General features: G+C 44.4%; 1 protein-coding gene across 3 annotated transcripts in view; it reads right to left on the bottom strand.

Annotated features, from left to right (window-relative positions):
- Window positions 1-23,330, bottom strand: part of LOC149337083 (uncharacterized) — a 46,531-nt gene extending 23,201 nt beyond the window's left edge. The window contains exons 1-8 of one of the 3 annotated variants that reach the window (XM_089553307.1): window positions 23,278-23,330; window positions 18,788-19,084; window positions 15,808-15,993; window positions 12,762-12,968; window positions 6,996-7,203; window positions 5,705-5,878; window positions 5,549-5,638; window positions 5,181-5,481 (exon numbers count right to left, since the gene is read on the bottom strand). In XM_089553307.1, coding sequence (XP_089409433.1) covers window positions 5,181-5,481; window positions 5,549-5,638; window positions 5,705-5,878; window positions 6,996-7,203; window positions 12,762-12,968; window positions 15,808-15,993; window positions 18,788-19,067 — 1,446 coding nt within the window. In that variant the 5' untranslated portion in view covers window positions 19,068-19,084; window positions 23,278-23,330. Of the gene's footprint in view, window positions 1-724; window positions 841-5,180; window positions 5,482-5,548; window positions 5,639-5,704; window positions 5,879-6,995; window positions 7,204-12,761; window positions 12,969-15,807; window positions 15,994-18,787; window positions 19,085-20,534; window positions 20,563-23,277 lie in introns of those variants that run through there. The other 2 variants (XM_089553305.1, XM_089553306.1) reach the window with 2 other exon arrangements.
- Window positions 23,331-24,544: the final 1,214 nt, after the last annotated feature.

Raw genomic sequence — 24,544 nt, 5'->3', positions numbered from 1 at the left:
TAAGACGTGCCAAATTTCTTTCATAGACATGCAGTAGGTGTCCTTAAGATGTGTACACGATCGTCTTCCAAGACGTCTTGTAACCCAAAATGTATGGTGCGTTATCCCAGCTATGAGACTGCTACTGACCAGCTTGATAAGTCTTGAAACATCTTCCCAAGATGAACTCTAGATGTCTTGAGTGACTTGCAAACACTTCTCATAGATGTTCAATAGACTATTAAAATATCTGGCTAGCTGTCATATAGACATCTTCCATGTCTTACCTAGACAATTTGTAGATGTCTAAGAGATGTTGCTGTGTTCACTGGGACAACGCCGGCAAAACTGATGCAATGCACTAAAAATGCATATTCTGGTTGGATGGGTATGCGCCCGCTGCCTACGCTGTGGAAAATGTGCATAATCACTGGTCTGTGTGTGCTATGTAGCACTAATTGCACATGCAGATCCACGCGGGAAAGCTAACCTTTGGAGATAGTTGAGGGAAAGTCAGATATTTGAGTCACCCAGTGTTGCCAGAAGTTTGGAAAATTGGATGTGATGGGTAATTTTTGTACACCAGAGCCATACATTTTCCCATCCATTCACGTTGCAGCTTTACAGTGCTTAAGATTACTCGGTATAAAAGATAATTTGATTTAACCGAGTTCGATATAACTTGGTTCAGCTGCATACTAACCAACCAGCAGCAAATGACATGACTAAGCCAGTGAGTGCACACCTCTGGCAAGGTGACGCTAGTTGCGGCCAAGATGATGAATCCATGCTCACTGCAGCCGTTGTCCGGCGAAGCTTCTGCATGATCCTGAAGATTCTCCCGCTCGATTGGGTCATTTTCTGCATGAACAGAGGAGTAACGGTGAGACAAAGAGTGTGTGCAGTTTGCAGTTTTTTAGAAGCAAAAGTAAAAAGCACACCACAGCTTCCCCGTTACCGTCACTCACACTGTCTGCTCACATGGCCGTCTACACATGAAGTAGGAACAGAACGTCCACTGAACTGCCATGCACGTGCTACAACATCAGAATGCAGCAAAAAGTGCAGGCAAGCCTGCTGGCCCAGCTTGTTAGATGTGCCAGTGCAAGCAGTGTCTGAGAGGAGAGGAGGTCTTCAAGAAGCCCCTCGCACCTATGGACAAGCACGGAAGAGAATATGACAGATTTGCTCCGATTGCAAGGGCCCTAACTGGGGCAGGACTGCGGGGACTTTTCCCCTCGTCTTCCCCTTTGGTTGACTTCCCCACGATGCACCTTCATTAGCATAGTTAGTTACCTTAACAAGGGAGAGCGCCGGCATCGCAACGACACGAGCGTCACAGACAGCATAAATGTTGCGCGCATGCGAGAAGAGACGGCCTTCTTTGGCTCGGGACCTGGGAAGCAAGGTGACGTTCGCGTGCAACGCTCTGCCCTTCACCGTCGGGGCAAATGGCGAAGCCTCATGGGGAGGAACATTCCCCCACAGCTTGTCCCGCCCAGCCTTGGAGTTTCCCCCGGTCCTAGCGTGGCCGAACATTCACTCGTAACCGTGCTGGTGAGTCAGACATCCTCGATTCCTCAGTATATTTTGTTGCTAGCTGGTGTTATTGGTGTTGTAGCAATAAATGCCTGTTTGTGTCAGCCAAAGTGCCATTCCTTTGTTCCCTCAGAGCAAGGCCCACCGTGGTGGACGTGCACTTGGTAGCATACACGATCAAGGGGATGGGGTCCTGCGGTTTTGAACTGTGTCAGCCGCTATTAATCGAGGGAGAACGTATTTATCCTCCAATTAAAACCCTACAAGTTAGACATACTCAGAGAGCCATAGACTCAGCTGTTGGCAGGAAGGCGGGGGTGGGGACAAGTATGTCAGGACGATGCTCAATCTGCCAAACTTTACTTACATGCGCACTAGCGCTGGCCAATTTCATCACTTCAAGCAAAGAGAAGGTCATCACGAAATAGGCAGCCAGCGTTGAAATGATATTAGAAAGTGAACAACTGGGCTCACAAATACAAATATACATTGCCCCCAGTCAGAAGTATGACCAATGTAAAACAGTTGAAGGAGAGCTCTAGCAGGGGGGCTACATGTTTGATCCATACAGGTAGTCACCACTGCACACGTTCAAACTATCGAGTTATTTTATGACACACTGGCTACTTGTCAGGCTCACCTCTTGTGTTGACTGCCAGGAAGAAAGAGCTGCTTCTGAACAAATAACACAACGGCCTTGCTTCCCAATCTACGTATATCTGGTGAATCACACAAACACTTATGCAAACTACCCCACCCGCCTCAATACAACAGCAGAGTGCACTTCTTGGTGGTGCCAGTGTGCAATTCATAAATGTGACTGAAGTATGATAAAAAAACGTTCTTGATGTAGAAGGAACAAGAAAATACTGATGAAATTTAGGCATTTTCCATATACCAAGAAATGCTAATCCAGAGTGGGACACTTCAGGATGGTACAACTTGGTGTTACTGATCCTCAAAGCGCTTTACCTGGGCACTCACTTCAAGTCTACCATTTCCTGGACTGTCCGCACGTATAATGTCTTTTGAAGTGCTGTTAACTGAACCAGTAGCTAGGCTAGTCAGTTCATCGTTGGTGGACTACCATCTTTACAGATACCCCAGGTAAATTTCCAGGCTTCAAAGTAGCTAGGAACCTGACTGCCCCAATTCACTCACAGGCTTTACAGATGCCACTAAGGCCTCAACACTATAGGTCCGTTTGATGCACCTTGCACGATCTACACTAGTTCATGCAGTGCACAGGCTAAACTCATGCAGCGCCAGTTCACACGTGCAGGCGTAGCGCGACACTAACGCCAAATAGAAACGAATGCTAAAGTGCAGAAGTCATGAGTCTTATACTTCGTTTGCAACTCTCGCACGTGCTTGTCGCGCCTGTTATTGTTTGTTGTGCGTTCTCTGAGCTACGAAGGAAAAGAAAATGGACCGTGACCTGCTGCCAACGGTTATACAAACAGCTATGGAGCTTGTAGACTCCGACAGCAGTGACGAAGAGGAACTTATTGCAGTGGCAGTGACGAAGGTGGACAGACTGAAGAGGAACAGCATGCCTCGTTACTGCGAAATCGTAGGGTGGTATAATGACTGAGTTCAAGTGTTTGTTTCGCCTGTCTCGTAGCACCTTTAACCCCTTCACCGTTTTGTTATATCAACGAATTTCTTAACAAAACTGCTTATTTTTTTTATTCTTGATTTCGAATATTATTGCAATAAAAAGCACGAATTCGATCTTTAAAAAATATCTGAAGCAAACACGAAGTCAAATTAGCATATTCAAGTTTATTATTTCTGACATTACGGAAAACCAACTTCCTGCTGGTAATGAGCGATAAATATATTCAAGCAAGTCATCAGGCAAGCTTATAGTGAACATCTTACTGGGAACTGCAAGAAAAGGAAACCGAGGGGGTCATGTAGGGATGTCACTGACGTTGACCTTCATGCACTGACGCGCGCTTGCAAAGTTCGCTTCTGAGGTGTCCACTTCTTCATCGGAAGAACTGATAAGCACAACACCAGCACTGTCGCCCTCGCTCCCTGAAGCAATGTACACTTCGGTGTCTCAGTCACCATCGTCTGGAGAAGATTACGACGAAGAAGAGCGTCTTTTCTGAGAAGACGGGCCAGCAAAACACGCGTCGCCTCCGCCGGGTGCCATTTTTAAAACCCAGGTTGCCATACGAAAAAAAAACGTTTATGCGGTAGAAGAAAACGAAATTAACAGGTCAGTGCTGCCATCTGTCGAGCAAAATGTCATCTAAGCAACACACGAGCACTGCTTGTCCGAAACGAGGAAGAGAAGAACCTATTCAGAGAGGACGAGCTACAGTCGTCCAAAACGGTTTGGGGACGGCTTGGCAAGGACGAGCACAGCTCGTCCAAAACGGTTAAGGGGTTAAAACTGTTGTAAGTTCTTTCGAAGCTTCGCAGTTTTTAACGCACTCTACCGGAGGTCATCCTCAAGGGAGTGCCGAAAAGACTTGTCTTATTGCTCTAGGCCGCCTCGGGCATCGCATCTATTTTGGAAAGCTGAGCATTGACAAAGACCGGTATCTGCTTCAACCTCATTTTTTTTCTAGACGAGTTGATCATCAGTGGAAGATTCGAGAGATTAAGTGTCGCACAGATGTTTATAAAACCTCGTTCTTTCCACGGACGATCAATGAGTGGAACAGGCTACCAGCCGGCATCACTGAGTGCTGCACGGAAGCTCAATTCCGCGCATTTTTATCTGATGTGTGACGTGGCGTGCAGTTGTCTTGCGCGTGTCTTTTTCATTTCATTAGTGTTATTTTATTTGTGGAGTGTGGTTGTCTTCCTTCAGTGCATGTTTTTCCTCATCTATTAGTTGTGTGATTATATTTCTGTTATTACGTGTATCTTTCGGCCAAATGAGCAGAAATTATTGTGTTTCCCCCCCCTGCAATAATGCCCTTGGGCGCTGCAGGTATCTGTAATAAATAAATAAATAAATAGCATGTATTCGCTGGCTGACCGATTTGATACGTCAGTCTCGTCGGCGAGTGCTTGCGTTGATAGAGTGCGGGACTTTTTGAACAGCATTAGTGTATCCCTGATCGCCTGGCCTTACCAGCATCAGCAGGAGCATATCGAGGCTGCTTTCTTGGCAAAAACCGGGGGCAAAGGCTGTGTGGACGGCTGCCATGTCGAGACCAACAGGCCCGCAGAGTTGCCGCGACCATACTACATCTGTAAAAAGTAGCCGTCAATGATACTGCAGGGTGTGTGCAACGATTGCAATGGGCTCATTAATGTGTTCATTGGGTTTCGAGGGTCGGCCCATGATGCTAGGGTACTTCGGGAAAGTCCTCTTTTTGAAGACTGTTCTCAGAAATGCAGTAATGGATACTTGCTTGGTGACTCGGCATATCCGCTACTACCTTGGCTTTTGACCCTGTACCGGGACAATGGGCGAAGCTTTCCTTTGTGGAAGAAGTTCAATAAGGTGCACTCGCAACAAAGGGTCGTGATCGAAAATTCATTTGGACTGCTCAAGCAGTGCTTGTGGACACCGGAAGCATTAAGCAATGCTGCCTGATCATAATGGCAGCGTGTGGCACCAGCTAGGTCTCTGTGCAGTTTCTTATGACTACAGTGCAAACAATAAACATTTATGAGGAAGAAATGAAGTCAGTTTATTCACTGCTTTTGGGAGCCCGCCCCTCCACGGCGGCAACGAGGCGTGCTAAAAGAGCCAATTCTTTTTCTGCCCTTTCAGCTCTATCCTTCTTCGCTTCTGCAAGCTGCTGAATGAGCGTTTCAACGGAGCTATTTTTTCTTTTTATCCGTTGTCCCGATTTCGGGAAAGACTGTCCTCGCTGTGCTGGGTCTTCCTCCGACACGTGCAGTGGGCTCGGCGGATCCTGGTGTGGTGACCCTGTTCGGTTCACATCCCGGCTCGTGGACTGCTCGCTAGTGCTTGCTTCCGAGGGCGTGCTAGAACATGGAAACATTTTGAGCCTTATTTCGTAAGGTGTGAGCTGTACAACTACTGTGACCTCACCTGCCGTTTCTTGGCTCCATCATTCTACCAGGTGCTAGTAAAATGGTAGGCGTAATATGATGTTCCTTTTCCAAAACACCAGCAAGTTCTCTGAAATGGGCGAAATAACAAATGATATTTTTGTAAATGACCGTTACAGCAGTGATGTGCACTTACTCTTCAAATTCGAACGTCACGCGCGAGTGGCCGGACAAGGAATTCTTTTTCTTTGTCCTTTTGTATGCCCTCTCCAGGGTTTTCCATTTATTTTCAACCTGGAGAGGGCTCATATGGGAGCCAAACTCTTCGTTGATTGTGTCCGCCAGGGCTTGCCAGAGCATTTTTTTCGTGCTGCATAAAACGAGATGTAACAAAAAGCATGCAGTGTATCAGTTACCAGATGAAGCTGTTCTAAAGTTAATATACCTTGGACGCAAGTACAGTACACTACCTTACCACGGTACTGCCACTTCAAAAAAGGAAAGAAACGTTTGCAAACATAACTTCCGCGTGGTAGCATGTAAACCTATTAAGGAGGAAGCCTGGTCTTGAAAAAAAAAAAAATATTTATTAATGAAGTCGCAGTTAAGAAAAAATGTGTATTTTTGTGTGCCGATTCTAAATATATCATTTAATTTCCTATAAAACAATTCCTTGAGCACTTCTGCTTTATGCATGTATTTTGTGAAGAGCTTTGAAAAAATTTCTTGTGGGAAACTTGCTGAAATGTATGCCATTGGGTTCTCTTGACACCAAGAAATATAATAAGGAATGCAATGCCTATCATAGAACTTAAGTTTTGATGGTTGGTTTGGTTTGGTTTATGGGGTTTAACGTCCCAAAGCGACTAAGGCTATGAGAGACGCCGTAGTGGAGGGCTCCGTAAATTTCGACCACCTGGGGTTCTTTAACGTGCACTGACATCGCACAGTACACGGGCCTCTAGAATTTCTCCTCCAAAGAAATTCCAGCCACCGCGGCCGGGATCGAACCCGCGTCTTTCGGGTCAACAGCTGAGCACCATAACCACTGAGCCACCGCGGCGGCACTTAAGTTTTGAGTTTTGAAGTTGTCGCTTCAGAAATGAGAAGAAAAGTGTGTATTCCTGTTTCTGAAGTGGCAGCTTCAGTACCCTATCACTTAAGTTCTATGATAGCCAGGATGATAATTTTACCCTTATTGCATTCCTTGGTACCAAGAGAACCCAATGGCATACACTTCAGCGAGTTCCCCGCAGCAAATTTCCTTCAAAACTTTTTTGCAAAATACTTGCATAAAAATTCCATCAATGCTCATGGAATTGTTTTACATGAAATTAAATGACATATCTAGAATCAGCGCACAAAAATACATGTGCTCAGAAAGTTTCATAACTATGACTGGATTAATAAAATTTTCTTTTCAAGACCAGGCTCCCCCTTAAGCTTTCCGCATTCGTTCAGACCAGTAAGAATGAAATAAAACTTACCGGAAGCCGCCCTTCTTTCCGATGAGCGCTTTCATCTGTGCATAGTGCTCGATAAGGAAAAGGGTTTTGTTGCTGCACCATCGTTCAGGCTCAGGAGAGCTGCTTCGGGGCGCGTTGCTCTGCGGCAGCGTAGATGTTCGGTGATCAGGTGGTTGGTTAGCCAGGTGACTGGTGTCGTCGCTGAACACCACCGATACGATTGTGCCGTCTGTGCGAGAGTATAAATATTGATGTTCTGGAAGCCACCGCTAAATAAAGCAGGATAGTTGAAATCTGGGTCATAGCTTTGAATAAAACCTATCAAAGGTCGAAGGACAAGAGGCGACACACACACGGCTGGATAAAGCCAACGTATTTAAAAACGTTGGACAGCAAACATGCCAAGCTATCTAATTAGGAACTTGGTTAGTACCAAGCTCATTTACGGGGAACGAGAAAAAAAAAAGCTAGAAACAAACTAGATGAGTAAAATAAGCCAAAAAAAAAGAACAAGTAACATGCAAGCACAGCATCGGTGCATGAAGAAACGCATGAACATGTTTCTCTCTTTGTTCACCGAGCGAAACCTTACCTGGTGTAGGGTGCATATATCCATTCGCTGAGCCCAGCTGTTGGCCGTCTTCTCCAACGATAGGCGTTAATAATGCGTTTATGCCATTGACGATGCCAAACACACTGCCGTCGTTTGTAACTCACATAATCAAGGGCAAGTCGCGCGCGCCTCTCACTGCCGTCTGCTGCGGCACTGGCTGCAAGCTATCGGCACTATCGCCAATCGCAATCGGCAACTGGGACTGCACGACATCTACACTCGTGAAACGAATGGCGAAGTGCTGCATGAAGAGAACTAGCGTAGGCAGTGTAGGTGAATTGAACGGACCTTATATTTACTGACACCAGAGATGTGCTCACAAAATAAGTGCACCCCCCTATTTACATTGCATATGTCATTACATTGAACTAGACATTGAACCAGCAAAAACTAATTGATGGTATGCTATAGTATACAGTGTTTTGACACCCCAAAGCATGGCTCAGTGGTTATGGCGCTCGGCTGCTGACCCAAAAGACGCGGGTTCCATCCCGGCCGCGGCGGTCGAACTTCGATGGAGGAGAAATTATAGAGGCCCGTGTACTGTGCGTTGTCAGTGCACGTTAAGGAACCCCAGGTGGGCGAAATTATCCGCAGCCCTTCACTACGGCGTCCCTCATAGCCTGAGTCGCTTTGGGACATTAAACCATAAACCATAAACCAAACCAAAGCTGTATGCAGGATGAGAGAGACTGTAGTGGAGGGCTCCAGATGAATTTCAATTTTATTTGACTGCACCGCAAACTCTACACCACATAATAAATGCGTCTCATAAGCGAACCCAATGTGCGTTCGTTATGCAAGTGAATGCAATGCTGTCAAGTAACCATCAAACAAGGCCCCGTCAACACTGCAGCGAAGATATGCATTACAAGTTCAAGGCAGCAGGACGCTAGTAGTGCAGCCAACCATACTTCAGAACAACCGTGAGCCAGCCAGCATGACATGTGGCCAAGGAGATGGGACACACAAGCTGACAAGCCAGCGACAAACTCTAAAACCTCACTGCTGGTCACAGAAGAGCATTTAAAATAAAAAAAGGGGTAAGGTTTTAACATAGTGAAACCCAGTACACATGCGAAAGCATAAGTTCAGCCTCGTTGGCTCATGGTTTTACTTTGCTGGGTCGTCGCGATGTCTGGCGACGATACTAGTTCGATAGTAGTATTAGTTGAAGACAACGATGTACAAAGCATAACGCGAGGGTGTGTTGCAGTTAAAAACGAGGCATGATCGGCTGTGGCAAGGTAGCGAACAGTACACATGCGGAAGCGTGTGTTTAGCCTGGTTACTCGTAATTTTACTTTGCTGGGTCATCGGCATGTCTGGCGACGATACTAGTTCGATAGTAGTGTTAGTTGAAGACAACGATGTGCAATGCACAACGTGAGGGTGTGTAGCAGTTTAACACGAGGCCTGATCGGCAGCGGCGATAGCACAGTGCTCTCATGCAATGGCCAGCGAAGCTGATCGGTTCGCGCTGCTGCAAGTTCGAAACCCAGTCGCAGCAATATTTATTTCATTTCCGCATAAGCTATTGCTATGCTAGGTTTAGCGAAGGTCACCCTCAAGGTGAAGCTACACACAAACTCGTTGAGCCGTTTAGGTCGTTGGGCGGGGGCCCAAGGACCTACGTGTTCCAAACTCCCCAGTTTCAAATAAAGTTTTCACCACCACCACTGGTTCCAAAAACAGTGTACACACACGAGTCACACCTACATCCTCTAAACGAAATCGACAACTGATACAAAAGTGTGAGAAATGAAGCACTGCGCAAAACAATACAATGAGAGAGAGGCAACCAGACACAGTGATGAGTAATTAAGGGGGGATGAGGGGATCGAAGGCAACTCTTCTGTTTTTCGACTTAAGAGTGATGAAATTTTGCAGACTGGCTTAAAACAGCATCAAACAAACAGATACAAAGTTTCACACTGACAGCTTTAGTAGTTTCCCTTTTATCATTGTTTATATGTTGTCCCCATGTTGCTTGCTTGTGGAAAGCCTAGCATGACAAAAAAACAAGCTACAGGTCTTTAAATGCTTTTCATATTTACTAAGAAGTGTGGTGTAAATCAAGACTCTGTTAATTTTTTTTTTAAATCTCTCTGCTCTTTTTATAAAGGACACAATATGCACCTTCTCTTTATGTTTATAATGTATCATGCTCTAATTATCGTGTAATAAAAACATGTGAGCCTAAATGGTAAATCTAAGACTGTCTTGACGCAGACCACACTTCAGTGATCACAACAAAACAAACGGGGTAAAAATCCATGCACCCATTGCTGTGCTACGCTTTCCACGAACAAGGTATTAAGCTCAAAACAAACTTTCGAGAAAACAAGCCTGGGAGTTCTAAGCTAGCATCCACTGTCTATGTGCAGATGCCAACAAATATATTTATTTGGAGCGCTTAAAGTTTATTTTTGGGTGAAATATTTCATTACAACATAGAAACAGTGTTGGAGATGCCAAAAAGTGTACTTTTCAAAAATCAACTTTTCTCGTGATTTTTGCGATCTGATCCCCACATCCCACCCCTTAAATCACCCATCCTGATTACACCACTGCTAAGGCTGCACTCAAAGTAGAGGCAGCTTCCACAGGGTAACTGATGCGACTGTAGTTTCTTGATTAATCTGCACTCCTAAAAGCAGGCACCTGGCAAGCCTTCCTCTGCGTGCTGCTTCAATGAACTCTGAGAACAAAGCTTAAGAGAACAAAGGGCGAATTAGGTGGCAATGCTTCATCTGTCCCGCTTTTATGTCAGCCGTCGATTCTATTTAGTGCACACAGATGTGACTCGTGTGTGTGCACTGTTTTCGGAACTGAAGAAATTGTGCTCTCTAGCTCACATTTTAGTGCACTACTTCAGGAGGTCTAACCGGCTCACCGAGTTTGTGCTAAACGCTTGCTGGGCTTCTTAAGGTCTTGAAAAAAAATTTTTATTAATCTGGATATAGTAATGAAATTTTCAAGCCACATGTATTTTTGTGTGGTGATATTAGATATGTCATTTAATTTCGTGTAAAACAATTCCTTGAGCACTTGTGCAATTTTTATGCAAGTATTTTGGGAAAAGTTTTGTAGAAAATTTGCTGCAGGAAACTCATTGAAATGCATGCCATTGGGTTCTCTTGACACCAAGGAATGCAATAAGGGTAAAATTATCATCCTGGCTATCAAGAACTTGAGTTATAGAGTTTTGAAGTTGTCGCTTCAGAAATGAGAAGAAAAGTGTGTATTCCTGTTTCTGAAGCGACAACTTCAAAACTCTATAACTCAAGTTGTACGATAGCCAGGATGATAATTTTACCCTTATTGCATTCCTTGGTGTCAAGAGAACTCAATGGCATGCATTTCAGCGAGTTTCCTGCAGCAAATTTACTGCAAAACTTTTCCCAAAATACTTGCATAAAAATTGCACAAGTGCTCAAGGAATTGTTTTACACGAAATTAAATGACATATCTAGAATCAGCGCACAAAAATACATGTGGCCTGAAAATTTTATAACTGTGACTTCATTAATAAAATTTTTTTTTTCAAGACCAGGGTTCCCCCTTAAAGCATACCCTTAAACAAGCCCCTATTGACGTTAAAAGACTTGCATACATAATGCTAATGCGTCCGAAACTTGAATTTGCATCAGCTATTTGGGATCCTGACCAACCGTACATAATCAATAACACCGAAGCCTTGAAAAACCGTGCTGTGCATTTCATTTAGTAAAACACGTTGCGGGGCTAGTTGGTTATGCATTTTCTTTCGTTCAAATTTAAGCAGCGCTAACTTTTAGGACGAACACACAGAGGACAAGACAAGATAGACGGGCGCTGACAGGCGCAGCGCCCGTCCTGTCATGTCCTCTGTGTGTTCGTCCTAAAAGTTAGCGCTGCTTAAATTTGAACAAAAGAAAATGTGCATTTCATCTTCTTCGATTATTCGTGCCACTCCAGTGTGACACTACAAAAGAACTGTGCTCAGTTTGAAGACTTAGTGAACCGCAGCAAGATAGCCCGCTTAAATCTTTTTCACAAGTTGCATCATCATCGACATCTTCGTGAAAATTTTTTTGAGCCTGCGACTGTCATTCTTCCGTGTCATGACCATCCAAATGTGTCATTTGTCGTAATAATCATTTTGTAAGATCATTTATTCCCCGCACTATAAAAGATTGAAATGACTTACCTTTGCCCATTGCAAACGAAACTAATTTATCTAAATTCCAAGAGCTTTTTCGTTCATCCACTGCGATCTAGGATTTCTTATTTATTTTTTCTTCCAAAGCATCTTGCCCTGCCTGTAATGCACCCTAATACTGTTGAGCCATTGATGGATAATACTTCTTTCTGATGTTTTGGTCGCTGTCCTTATTTGTATTTGAATTTTTGCTCTTTTTTGTGTATCATTTCATGTTTTTTTTTGTTGTTTCTGCTTATCATGTTTTTCTTTCGGAAATACCTTTTTCTTTTCCTTTTGATGAACATGCTTGCACTTCTATTTTGTGGAGTTTAACCCCATTTCAGTTTACCTTCTGTATTCCCCAGTATGTATTGTGTTTTACCCCTCACGTAATACCCTCTAAGGGCCCTTGAGGGTATCCTGAATAAAAAATAAAATAGAATGTGCCACCCAATGTGTTTTCCTCCGAGCTTAGGATGCTTCAAGTTGCTTGAGCAGAAATTCGTGAATTTCTGCTCTAGCAACCTGAAGCATCCCCCCCCCCCCCCCCCCCCTCTACCTCTCAAGCAGGAGAGATCACAGCAGAGAAATTGAATGTCAAACGATTACGCGAAATTCTTTCTTCGCAAAAACGATATCTGAATGGAACACTTCACCAGAAGAGGTCGTCACAGCTGACAGGGTCCACTTCACTCAACTTATCCATAATTTGTAATTATTTGAACATTCCTTGCACTGTGTTGTTCTTGTCGATTGCATAACAGGTTCTAGAACTGCGAACCTCTCCTTTATATACTGGCTATTTGACTGTTTCTTTATTTATGTTGTTTTTGTTATTTGTACCCACTCTCCGGCTGAAATGCTTCCACGCTGTAGGATATGCTATAAATAAATAATAAATCATCCGCTTTTTTCAGTAATATAGCATTTCCAGTGCAACCAAGAATGGTCTCACGCATTGCAATGAGAAACAGGCGGAACAACGCACCTCTCTCTGCCCCTGCTCCCTGTTCCATAGGCAAGGTTTCCTCGTCGTAGAAATCGGTCGAAGTCTGCACACTCCTTGATACTTTTGGCAGCGCCCACTGGGTGGACTGGGACTGGGAGAAGTAGTATCCGGTATGACATGCTTGAGACCTGGTTGGGACATCCAGGCAGGTCTGTGTCGATGCTTCCAACCGCTCCGCCGTAGAATCTGCGCACACAGGGCACCGACAATCGTCACAACAGTGCGCACTCTTTCCTCACTGCCATCATTTTTATCGAGAGACAATGTAAGCAGTGCAAAAAACAGTGGGTCGAACAACCACTACAACAAAAACAAAATGTCTCCAGCATTCTGCGCAGACACCAAGCCAATCAAATGTATCCATGCTCACATGCCGCTGAGTGGCACTTCGTACCAAGCTGCAGACTGTGTCAAGCTTCTCCTGAGCTTGGCATCACTATATAAAATGACGCTAGGATTGAAGGTGATAACTATGTCATGCATGCTTGCAGCTTAAAGATAGGGGTTCACAGATAGTGAAGTTATCCTAAGTGCCAGCATTTCAATGTACTGCTCAGAGTGTTGACATCCCATTAAACCATTAAGCGCAACAAAATTAGGCTAAAAGCTTTCAACAACTTTTGCCGCATAGTATTTTCGTAGCCGAGCAGTTATGAACAGGTTTATGAAGGCTTCTTGCCTTCGTTTCAATGCTGGAATGCTTATGTCCTGCATACTTTTCTTGGCACCAATCCAGAAGAAAATTGTTCACCCAGAACTTCTGTGGACCTAATGGAAACAACCGTGATGAATGCAAATGCGTAAAGGACATTTACAGGGGCTCTGAAAGGGGCTATCAGTAATATTTAGTGTGCCTGGAGTGTTAAAAGGTGCCGCTTCAAGAATATCCTCCAGCAAGGATTTTCTTAATGGGTTTTGTAGAAGCTTAGTTATCTGTGGCCAAACACTTGAATTTCAGCATCTTTGCGCTTTCCCCTCTTTGAGGAAAGGAAATGTATCTGTCTCGCATATCTCGATGGACACCTCAACCTCGCCGTAAGGGAAGGGAGGAAGATGGGAGTGAACGAATACACCGTATTCACTAGACGCGCCTTCGTTCATTCCAAACCATCGAGCTGGCATAGAGTAGCGGTTAGTGTGCTCGTCTCGCACTCCGGAGACCGGGGTTCGATTCCCCAACTAGACCTATTTCCTACTCGGTTTTACTCATCTTTCTGGTCTGACTAGAAAGGTTAATTAGGCGAATTGTTTAATTAACTAGTTAACTAAACTCAGTCCCACTTACTTGGAGCATCACTATACGATCCCTTTAATTGGTTGCATGGTTACTAGCTAGTGCACTGCACGGACTCGGGCCGGCCCGAAAGCCCAGGCCTGGACATGATATGTTTTGCCGGGCCTGGGCCTGAAGTTGCGGGCCCGGGCCGGGCTCGGGCTTAAAGCTGCGGACCCGAGCCGGGCTTGGGTCCGTACAGAAACGGCTGGTGCCCGACTATTCATTGACTATTGTAGAGTGAAGTACACAACTGCGGCATTGGAGCAGCGACACAGATGAGCTATGAGTTATAGTACGCGCTAAGAAAAAAAACTAAGCTTTATTCATTGACTTATTTATTTCCGTATTTCCACGCCGCAGTTGCTTAGTGGTCAAGTCTCTTGATTACTGAGCCGGGGAAACAGGGTTTGCTCCTGGCCTCGGCGGCCGCATTTCTATTTAGGCGGCAAGCGTGACAGCCATGTACTTTGTGGTATCATTGCTCGTTGAAGAAACCCAGGTGGTCGAAATGATCCGGAGCGCACTGCTTCGGTGTCTCTCACAGCCTGACTCCGCTTGGGCCCTTAAGCCCCAAAAACATAGCTTTTATTTTATAGTTATATTTTTCTCATGTAAGAAAATTCACTAACTAAAGCGCCCTTGGTTCTGTTTTTGACCAGCTCACCGGAACGTCTCATAAATGAAATAGCCACAAAAGCTCGCGAGAGTTCGTAAATCTCATCTCATAACCACATTTATCCCTCCTTGCTTCTTCAGCCTGGTTGTCATGACAAGTGTTTTGCCCTGTAAGATATCCCTTGGTTCGCGCATTATCTTCTCCTCCACCAGTAAGAGTAAAATTCAACCGGTCTTAATTAGCCATTGATCGTTCGTCATCCCAAAACATACCTATAAACTATTAGAAATGCATTCGGGAAGAACATATTAGTTTAGGACGCTTATAGTCTTCAAACACACACCGTGAAATACTCAAGCCTTTTAGCTTTTCGTTTCTGCTGAAAGGCGACCAGTTCGGCTATGAGTTCAACCTGTGAGATCGCATTCACTAAAAAAATGTCATCCCACTGCTTGCTACGCAGCTTTAATGTTTATACTTCGCGGGCGGCAAAATATAACTGATTAAAATCATGGGCGAGTGCGAAGTAGTCTATTACGCGCGTATGCGGCCCTTTTTATTCGGCTCTCGGAACTTCCGAGTTTATCTTTGCACACCTACACGAGATCACTGTCCAAAAGACGGGCCTGGCGAGCACTACTCTTAATCACTTCCTTCTGGGTTAAAAAGAAGCAACTTTCTGCAAGCCAAACTGTGGTTTCAGAACCTTTCCCGGCCAGTTCCTTATCGATCTAGTAGCAGTCTACTTGCTCAGAGTGAGCAGTACACCTCCAGCATTACTTTGACCGGCCCGGGCCGGGCCCGGGCTGGGCTTCACTCCGGGATTCACGGGCTGGGCCGGGCTCGCCAGAGTGATAACTTAGCGGGCCTGGGCCGGGTCCGGGCTTGAAGCCGCGGGCCTGTGCCGGGCCGGGCTTCAGGTCTCGGGCCCGGGCCAGGCTTGGGCCTCAGATTGAGGCCCATGCAGTGCTCTATTACTAGCCAAAGTACAATTGGCCCCATTTGAAATTCGCGTACTGTGACGTCACGACCATTTCGACCAATTGAAGAGCGTAATATTTCTGTCGACAACTCCTGCTTAGAACGATGAGGCATTAAAGGCTTCTGCCTTAATAATGTGCAAACACACCAACCTAGCTCATCTTTGATACCTTCAGCCATCTCCAAATGCAACGGCACTGATGACCGAGCCACAGCTGCCCCAGCTTCACCGCTTACAGTGGGTCGCACAAGTTGGCCGCATGCTGCCTGGCAAGCGGGCACCTCATCGACACTCTCAAGCTCCTCTGTGAGTGATGTCGGTGAGGCTGCAGCAGCACCTGAAAAAGAGTGACAGAACAAAGCTTTTGGAATAATAATTAGCTAAAGCAACCATTAACCTCATAGCAAAACTAACATTAAAAGAATACAAATTGCTCTGAATTTTACATTTCTTTTCGTTTACTGCTTGTTCTATGTGCACACGAAACCGAATGGTCGGCAACGAAAGGTGTCAAGTACCGACTATGTCTAAAGCCTCCAGCAAATGTCAGAAGCAGAGCAATCTTTCCGCAGTAAAGAGAAAGCACATACAACCAGTGAGTTACAATGCTCGACTAAAAGACAGCACTAACAATAACAAAATGTAACAAAGGATAGACAATCCATCAGATGTGACATTAAAGCCCCAAACTCAGTCACTTTGAACACAGAATATGCAAGCAACTGATAAACTTTGCATAGGACTACAAAATTCGCTCTTCTGGTTTAAAAGGTTAGCTACCAAGAGTTTAAAACCGTGCTCCCGATAAGCGGCCTATGGTGTGGCAGTCTATAAATGAGTACCATATAGTGTGGAATATAGGTCGAGGTTTTTTCCGAAAAATATTACCAAAAGGTCACCCCTCGACTTATATACCGGCCTTTGGCACAAACTGAATAATCGTCTGGCAACATGTGTGAGCCGCGGACATTTTGGCATCCGCATCGTTATTGCTTCCATGTTGACGATTCTTTCCTTTCTCTTTGTCAACCGACGCGGCTAAACGTTGACGGCGGTAATCGTTCTTGGCGTTGTAACGTATTAATTTCGCGACAGCCCGCAAAATGAGTACCGGTACTCGATGTCAGTTCACCGCGGCGTTTAAAGAAAACGTTATCGAATTCGCCGAAGAGTATGGGAACATGTCCGCCCAGCGACACTTTGGCGTCTCGGAGAAGACGCGACGGGAGGACGGAGCTCGTTGTCATTCCGGGGGGCATGACTTCAACACTTCAGCCACTGGACGTCGTGCTGAATGAGCCCTTCAAAGACCGCGTGCGCGAATTCTACAATCAGTGGATGGCGGGCGACAACCCTCCCACCAGCCGGCTGCGCAGGCCGCCTCTCTCCACTGTGGCCACCTGGGTGGCTCAGGCTTGGCGCTCGCTGCCCGACGATACGGTGGTGCGGGCATTCAAGAAATGTTGCATTAGCAACTCGTTGGATGGTACCGAGGACGACATGCTGTGGGACGCAGCCAGCGCGAAGCAGTCGTCTTCGGACGAGAGCTCAGACAGCTCGGACGAATGAGGAGGCTACGAGTCTGGTGGCATCAGTGAATAAAACCAAGTTTTGTGGTTCATAATTTTTATGCTGACTTTTTTGCTTCAAGGTAAGGGAATCGACGTATATTCCGCCTCGACCTATATTCTGCATTATACGGTACTCATATGTAAAGTAATACAAAGATACACAAAGATAAGTTTGGTAATATCAAATTATTTAACCGTTTCAGGCGCTTTGTAAACAATTGTGTAAGCGGTAAACTTAGCTTTTTCTGAGAAACTGGAGCAGTGAACAGCGGTTTCATTATTTCAGTCAAATTGAGCACCCTTCTTGTTGCAGATAAGATGCTTTTTTGCGCCATGTAGCGAATGCAGTAAATAATATTTCACTTAAGAGTGAGCTAGGTAGCACTTTGTCCGCCGTTTTTGTGCAGACAGATTTTTCCACGATTGAAAACATCGATTTTTTTTGCTCAGTTTCGAGCGTAATGTGAATCTTCGAAACCCAAAGTGATTCCACGATCCCTTGGGTGTTTACCTGACACACGAGAACATTTCAATGTTATTATTTCTAACAAATCTGACCCTTTGTTCGGAATTCTCCACATTGTTGCAAAAACTTACCTGCTGGTCTTTCACGTTCGAAAACTAATAAATTCCCTTTCTTGAGGCCTGAATATACTACTTAGATGAAAAAATAACTGATTTCAGTCAAAACAAAAAATGGCGCCTGAAAGGGTTAATACTAGGGGTGTGCGAATATCAAATTTTTCGAATACGAATCGAATAGGAATACTTGGTTCCGAATATCGAATCGAATATCGAATAATCAAGAACAGATGCATTTAACCACTACAAAACGTTTATTTGAGCACCCAAGAACATCACAGTTTAACTATCAATGATTAAATGAACACAAAAGGTGTGTGTGGCTGCACAAAAAGCATCAAAGCCTCGAACATTATTCTTAGAAGAGTGGAAATATCAGAGAAGATGGCTAGTACACAGCACTGATTAAGGCTAGCTTGCCATAAGCACAAAAGCGCGTTGCTGGGATGAACATAAAAGGTTATCGAGAAGGGAAAACCCGGTGCTCCACATGGTCAGGCAGAAGTAGTTCCCTTAACGACTCCTCCAGCCACAGAAAATGCCCTCCCACTTGGCACTGAACTGGCACGTATTGCGAGGCACTTCGTGCACAGCTCTGACTATACCAGCTTCGCAGGTATAGCCACAAAGAAGCTCATCAGCGCAGTCAGCTACGGCATGGCCCAACGCTACGCATTGCTCTTAGCGCCGCCGTGTTGTTATGTCTCTGTCGAAAGGACTTGCGGACCAATATGAACGCCGGTGCTCGCAGTAGAATATTCGGCTAAATACGTATATTCGCGTCGGATTGAATATTCGAAACAACACGAATACTTGGATTTCGAACCGAATACGAATACTAAAAATATAATATTCGAACTATATTCGAAAATTTCGGATATTCGCACACCCCTAGTTAATACAAAAGGCTACAAGCAACTCATGAAAGAAGCACATGAAATGCATGCCGCAGATGGAAGCAAACGGGAGACGACTCACCTGCTTGGCAGAATCTTGTGTGGCGTCCTTTTGTTCCCTTCCCTTTCCATTTGATGTACTTCCAGTACTTGCGCAACTGCCGGACACTGCGTGGCTGCACACCGTCGTGGCTGTTGAACTCACGTTCAATTTCGATCCACACTCCGCTCTTTTCATCCAGAGCCGCCATGTCTGTCTCACTGCTTTCGATGATTTCGGGATGCTTTCTGACTAGGTCCAACAGCAGTAACCTCTCTTTTTTACTGAAGCATAGTCTTCTCTTCTTGACAGGCTCCTCCATGGCAACAGATATGTGAACTGCAAGTTAGAAACACAGAAGCGGAGCTATAGATCACCTCTTCATTCAACACGCAAAGGAACAAAACACAGACATAGCAGCCAAACACCGCAACCACAGAACTCAAAACACACGGTAATGGTGGCAACAGTGCCGATGTTAAATCTTTCGCTTGCACTTGCTGCCAAGACCTACCAAGCTCCACAGCTGCAAATTCAATGGTGTTCTTTATGACAATGCGTTCAAACTTTTGGCCACCACTCAGCCAATCAGAGCACTTGGTTTGGTTTATTTATTTTATTTATTTATTTATTTACCCTAAAGACCCAGAAGAGGGCATTACATAGGGGGGGAATGATTAAAAGAAAGCACACAACAAATCAACTCATAACAAATGATGGTAAATATACAGAAGGCAGAGTTTGGGTAACATTTGGTTAAATGCAGTATAACACATTGAAACCGCAAAATTCAACACGTTCAAACAAGTGAGTAATAATTAGGGCAAAATAAGTAACTAAAAATACAATGGCACACAAAAGAGGCTCCGGAGCTGTTCAGCAAAAAAAAAAAAAAAAAAAACCCTCCTGGGTTTAACATCCCAAAGCGACTAAGGCTATGAGAGATGCCGTAGTGAAAGGCTCCGGAAATTTCTACCACCTGGGGTTCTTTAACGTGCACTGACATCGCACAGTACACGGGCCTCTAGAATTTCTCCCCCAAAGAAGTTCAACCGCCGCGGCCGGGATCGAACCCGCGTCTTTCGGGTCAGCAGCCGAGCGCCATAACCACTGAGCCACCGCGGCGGTAAAGCACTTAATTACCGATTCATACGCTACTTGTGGAAGTGTCAAGGCAGATCTGCTGTCATATGCAAACAGTGTGACAACAGAATTCAAGTAGTTTGGATATATTTATGAGAGCTGTTGAGAAAATGATGTTCAAAACACTACAATGATTTCGAGTTATGCTGGCTTTTACACAGCCAGCCAATATATATACACTCATAGTTAATTTAATTTAGGCATTTTCAGAGACACTTTGGCATTTGTTCATCCTCTCTTTGAACGCATGTTAGGCAGCAAAAGATGAAAGTCAAGACACACTGGGTTCCTCAGCACTTCTGGAAAGCTGTACGTGTTCACCCAAAGCTGAGAAGACTGAGATCTCCTCAATTACAAGATGGCGAGAGTGGAGAAAGCTCCTTACGACTATTAAATTGCAATTTTCAAATGCTTGAAACAAGCCCTGCAATGGACACGTTCTTTCAAAATGCAGAGCAGTTGCAGTCCTTTGTTTGAAAAGATGCATCAACCGAATATGTTATAGATGGTTGTGACAAACCATTTCCACATTGGCATCACTGTAGTCTTGCCCCAAATCGTTTACAGTTTTAAACTGAGTGAACATAGCAGCCTCTCCAAGGTAAGGCATTTACTTCGCAAAATGTCGAAGGGTCTGGTACATCACCTGGCTGGGTTACCGATCTTCTTTTGCAAAGACGGCTACAATTGTTACATTCCTTGGGTCAAGAGGACATTGAGGACACATCAAGGTTGGCCTGCATTGATTGATTGCTCCATTCCAGTGATAAAAAAGCTGCTTTTGCGGAAAACTGATTTTATAAGCTGGAAAGGGCCACAAAATGAAGTACAGGTACTTTCGCCACACAACTTGCAGATCGAGCACACAATCATCCACTTCGAGTCCTTTTCATCACTGATATCATCAGTAGAAATCAAGCGGAGATAAAAAAAAATTTCTATATTTAATATTTTCAGAGAAAAAAATGTGTCTGCAGCTGCTGAAAAAGTGTCAGGAGAGTTGCAAAAGGCCACACAACTGATTTTTACTAAGAACGAAAACTGAATGATGTTATCCTCAGTGTTCCTATTAAGAATGCATTACACTGCCTTCATTTTTTTCTGTTGGAATGCACAACTGCGTTACATGCAAATGCTGTCTATATTAGCAAAAAAAAAAGCAAGGTTGCAAATACAATGCTTTTTGTTTCACATTGTGGCATTGTATTACAATGCGGTAATATAAGACGTACTACGTCCGCAGCTATGGACGAGGGTAGCGCTGGTGAATACTCTCAAGGTTCCATTACAGTGTGCATAAATACCCCTGAAAGCAGAGGATTGGACAGCCGTCACCGGAGCTCAACTGGTAGAGCACCAGACGTGAAATTCGGAGGCCGTGGGCTCGGATCCAACCAGCGACATGCAATTGTTTTTTCTTCCCCATTGATCTCCCATTGATTTTGCAAGATGACACAACATCTGCACAGCTATTCTTTAACTGTTTGCAAAAGGTGTAAGGGGGGTTGAATTGGTTAGGGACAGCATTTGACGGACAACGCCTCTGCGATCTCGGATTTGCTGATGACTGCCTAGCTCGGTGAAAAGCAGAAGGAAGTGCCACACATGGATCTAACATGAAAAGGACAACAGTAAATCTGAAAATTATTATGAAAATAACTAAAGTAACACTCAGAAGTCTGAGCAGGCAACAACAATTTACAGCAGGTATGGACACAGACTGAAAGTGAAAAGACAGTACTTCAGTTTAGGCCAAGCAGTGACTACAGATGTGTACTACGAGATATAACAAGGAGAATAGGAATAGAGTGGAGGGCGTTTCACAAGCACACTCAGGTCATGAATAGCAGCTTACCAAAATCCTCAAGATGAAAGTATGCTAGCCAGTACTCATCCAGGAGCTGAAACTTTTTTAAACTAAGGAGACTGCAATAAGCTATGGAAGGGAAAATTACTGGGTAGCGTTGAAGAGGGATGTGTCGATTAGAGAGCAAATATGGACTAGTGCAATCCCAGCTGAAATCTGGAAGAAATGTGCATGGGTGGTAAACACAATGCAGCGAACAGATAACCGATGATCCTTTAGGGCACAGAAAGATGCTTTGCACAGGAAAGGAAATTTGGCAGAGGTGGCAAAAAGTGAGGTAGGGGGCTGAGAAGGAAATCTGTTGAGCAAGCAGGCTGTGTAGGGCAGGGCAAATTGAAGATCACGGGGAGAGGCCTTCATCTTAAAGTGACCGTGCACGACAAAGGCTGCTGATGATGAGATATCCAAGAATGGAAGCAATCGCCATGCGCGAGCTTACATGAAACTTTATGCTAGAAGAGTCGCAAACTCCTAGGAGGACAGATGAAAGAGCGAACAATGCAAACTGTTCCCACTTCCTTCCGCAGTTAGTCTAGATGGTGCTCTGAACAGTTAACACATGTTAACTGTTCAGAGGCTCTGTAAAATACTACTGAACAAGCTAGAGAAACAAAGCTGAAGCATGCACATAGACATATTGCAGCAACAGTTATCCGCCTGTAAATGCGGCAATGATTATTCTCGTGGTTTACGCGACCTCGAAATTGGAAAAAAATAAAAAAATAAATAAATTAGACTAATGAACGTGGCAGTCCATTTGCACTAATTTCCACCTACAGATAATCAGTTGCTGCATGTCGAGAAGAATGAATTACTGGACTGGCTTCGAACAACCGTTCTCTTCGCTGAGTCGAGTATCTAATCAACAGACAAAAATTTAATGCTGGGCCACGCCAAGCGCTATTTCTGCGACATCGGTACAACGTTACGGTAAGTGTATATGATACACACTGTTTAGTGCACAAATGCCAATGTTTTGCCAATGTTTAAACGAGTTCTGATGTTTTGAGCCACCAAAAAAAACGCTGAAGCTGCTAATGTTTTGCCAATGTTTAAACGAGTTCCGATGTTTTGAGCCACCAAACAAACGCTGAAGCTGCGTATAAAACTTCCTGCAGTAAAGTGGCATAGCTAGAAAGTAATGTGATGTACGGCCACTAGAAAAGGAGAGATATGTGTGACTGCTCTGGCAAATATACAAGTATGCATTGCTAAATAACAACAATGCCAATGTGCCTGCATGGACGCGGAGTTTTATGAATTTAGTTCATGTTCTAGCATTAGCGATCGGAATGAACTTGTGCACCCCGTTCTTTATTCCTGCTGACTAGCCTGTGATGGTCCCTTCGACCGACCAACGATTCTGTGCCGATGAAGTGACAGCAGTCTCCAGCGTGCCAAAAAAAAACAACAAACGAGCAGAATGCAAAGCACCGTCAGCATGAGTTCCGGAGCATATGTACCGCATGAAGTTTAAGAGGTGTAGTAATTATGACTCACAAATTAATAAAACAGCGCTTACCGAAAAGCAAAGAAAGGATGCGCGCCGCTGCGCTAAAGCGACCCGAGCGGCCATCAGCTGTGTACTCGCTGGATGGATGCAAATGGCTTTACCCTTTGTATGGATAAATGGATAGATGGATAGGAGCACTTCCTTTGAAACAGGGTGGTGGCAATTGCCATCACGCTCAGCTTTTTTTCTTTCTTTATTTTTGTTCAACTGTGTCGTAATTTCGATTAAAATTAATCATTTTCTTTCACTATGATTTCCTACACTTCTAACCTCATGTCACATCTCTGCTTTTCAGCCACAAATCTTCCAATCACTTTTTGCTAACTTCCACCGCATATTTATTAAACCATAGGGCCTCAGGAAGAGTGACTGTGCCTGCATCGACATCCGGATGGATATAATCACATTTGAGTATGAGGTATTCAGTTGTTTCTACAGATCTACCACACACTGTTCTAGTAACTTTGCCACACACACAGCACATGTGTCATCATCTTAGGGGCTAGGACTGATGCTCGGTTCTTTCTGCTATTACCGTAGCTTGAGCTGACAGTGAACATTCTCTTTTCCTTTGTGCTGTAGCTACTTGCAACGCTGTAGTCGTTATTTTTTTTTTCTAGCTGCGCTTTCTAAGACACCCTGACCTAGCTTCAAAGAGTAGGGCACTGCCTCTTCAGTTATCATAGGAAAATTCTTTCCTGATCTGCCTTTTCCAGTATCGATATAGTTCTACACTATGTTTCTTTTCCATTGAATTAATCCAATTTTTAACTTCCGCGTTTTTAACCTGTCGTTTAATGCTCTTTCTTTCTCCGTCCTCGTGTCCGGCATACTTATTGGTTAGTTTCCTAGTTCTTTCCCGGCACTGTGAGTCAACGCTCTTACTGCATAAGTATTTAAATGTAAAGGCCAGTACACGGGCCTCTAGAATTTCTCCTCCAAAGAAATTCCAGCCGCCGCGGCCGGGATCGAACCCGCGTCTTTTGGGTCAGCAGCCGAGCACCATAACCACTGAGCCACCGCGGCGGCAATCGCGCATTACAGTAAAGAAAAAGAAAACACTTTGACAGCATGCATACCGTACCAATTTACACTATAATACATACAAAAATTATGACATTCAGCACTATGGCACGAAATATAAGAACAGCACATAAGTTCAAAAAAAGAATGCAAGTTACTATAGTACAGATAGATTAGCTGTTTACATTTACATATGCATAAAAAGAGTTCTCGGCTCCTCGGGCCTAAAATCGGCTTTGCGCTTATATAAGCA

The sequence above is a fragment of the Amblyomma mixtum genome, chromosome 7 (assembly GCF_055824585.1).
Source record: "Amblyomma mixtum isolate Tamu chromosome 7, ASM5582458v1, whole genome shotgun sequence".
Taxonomy (NCBI): domain Eukaryota; kingdom Metazoa; phylum Arthropoda; class Arachnida; order Ixodida; family Ixodidae; genus Amblyomma; species Amblyomma mixtum.
The sequence above is the reverse complement of the archived record's forward strand: the minus strand, read 5'-3'. Positions and strand labels throughout refer to the sequence as shown.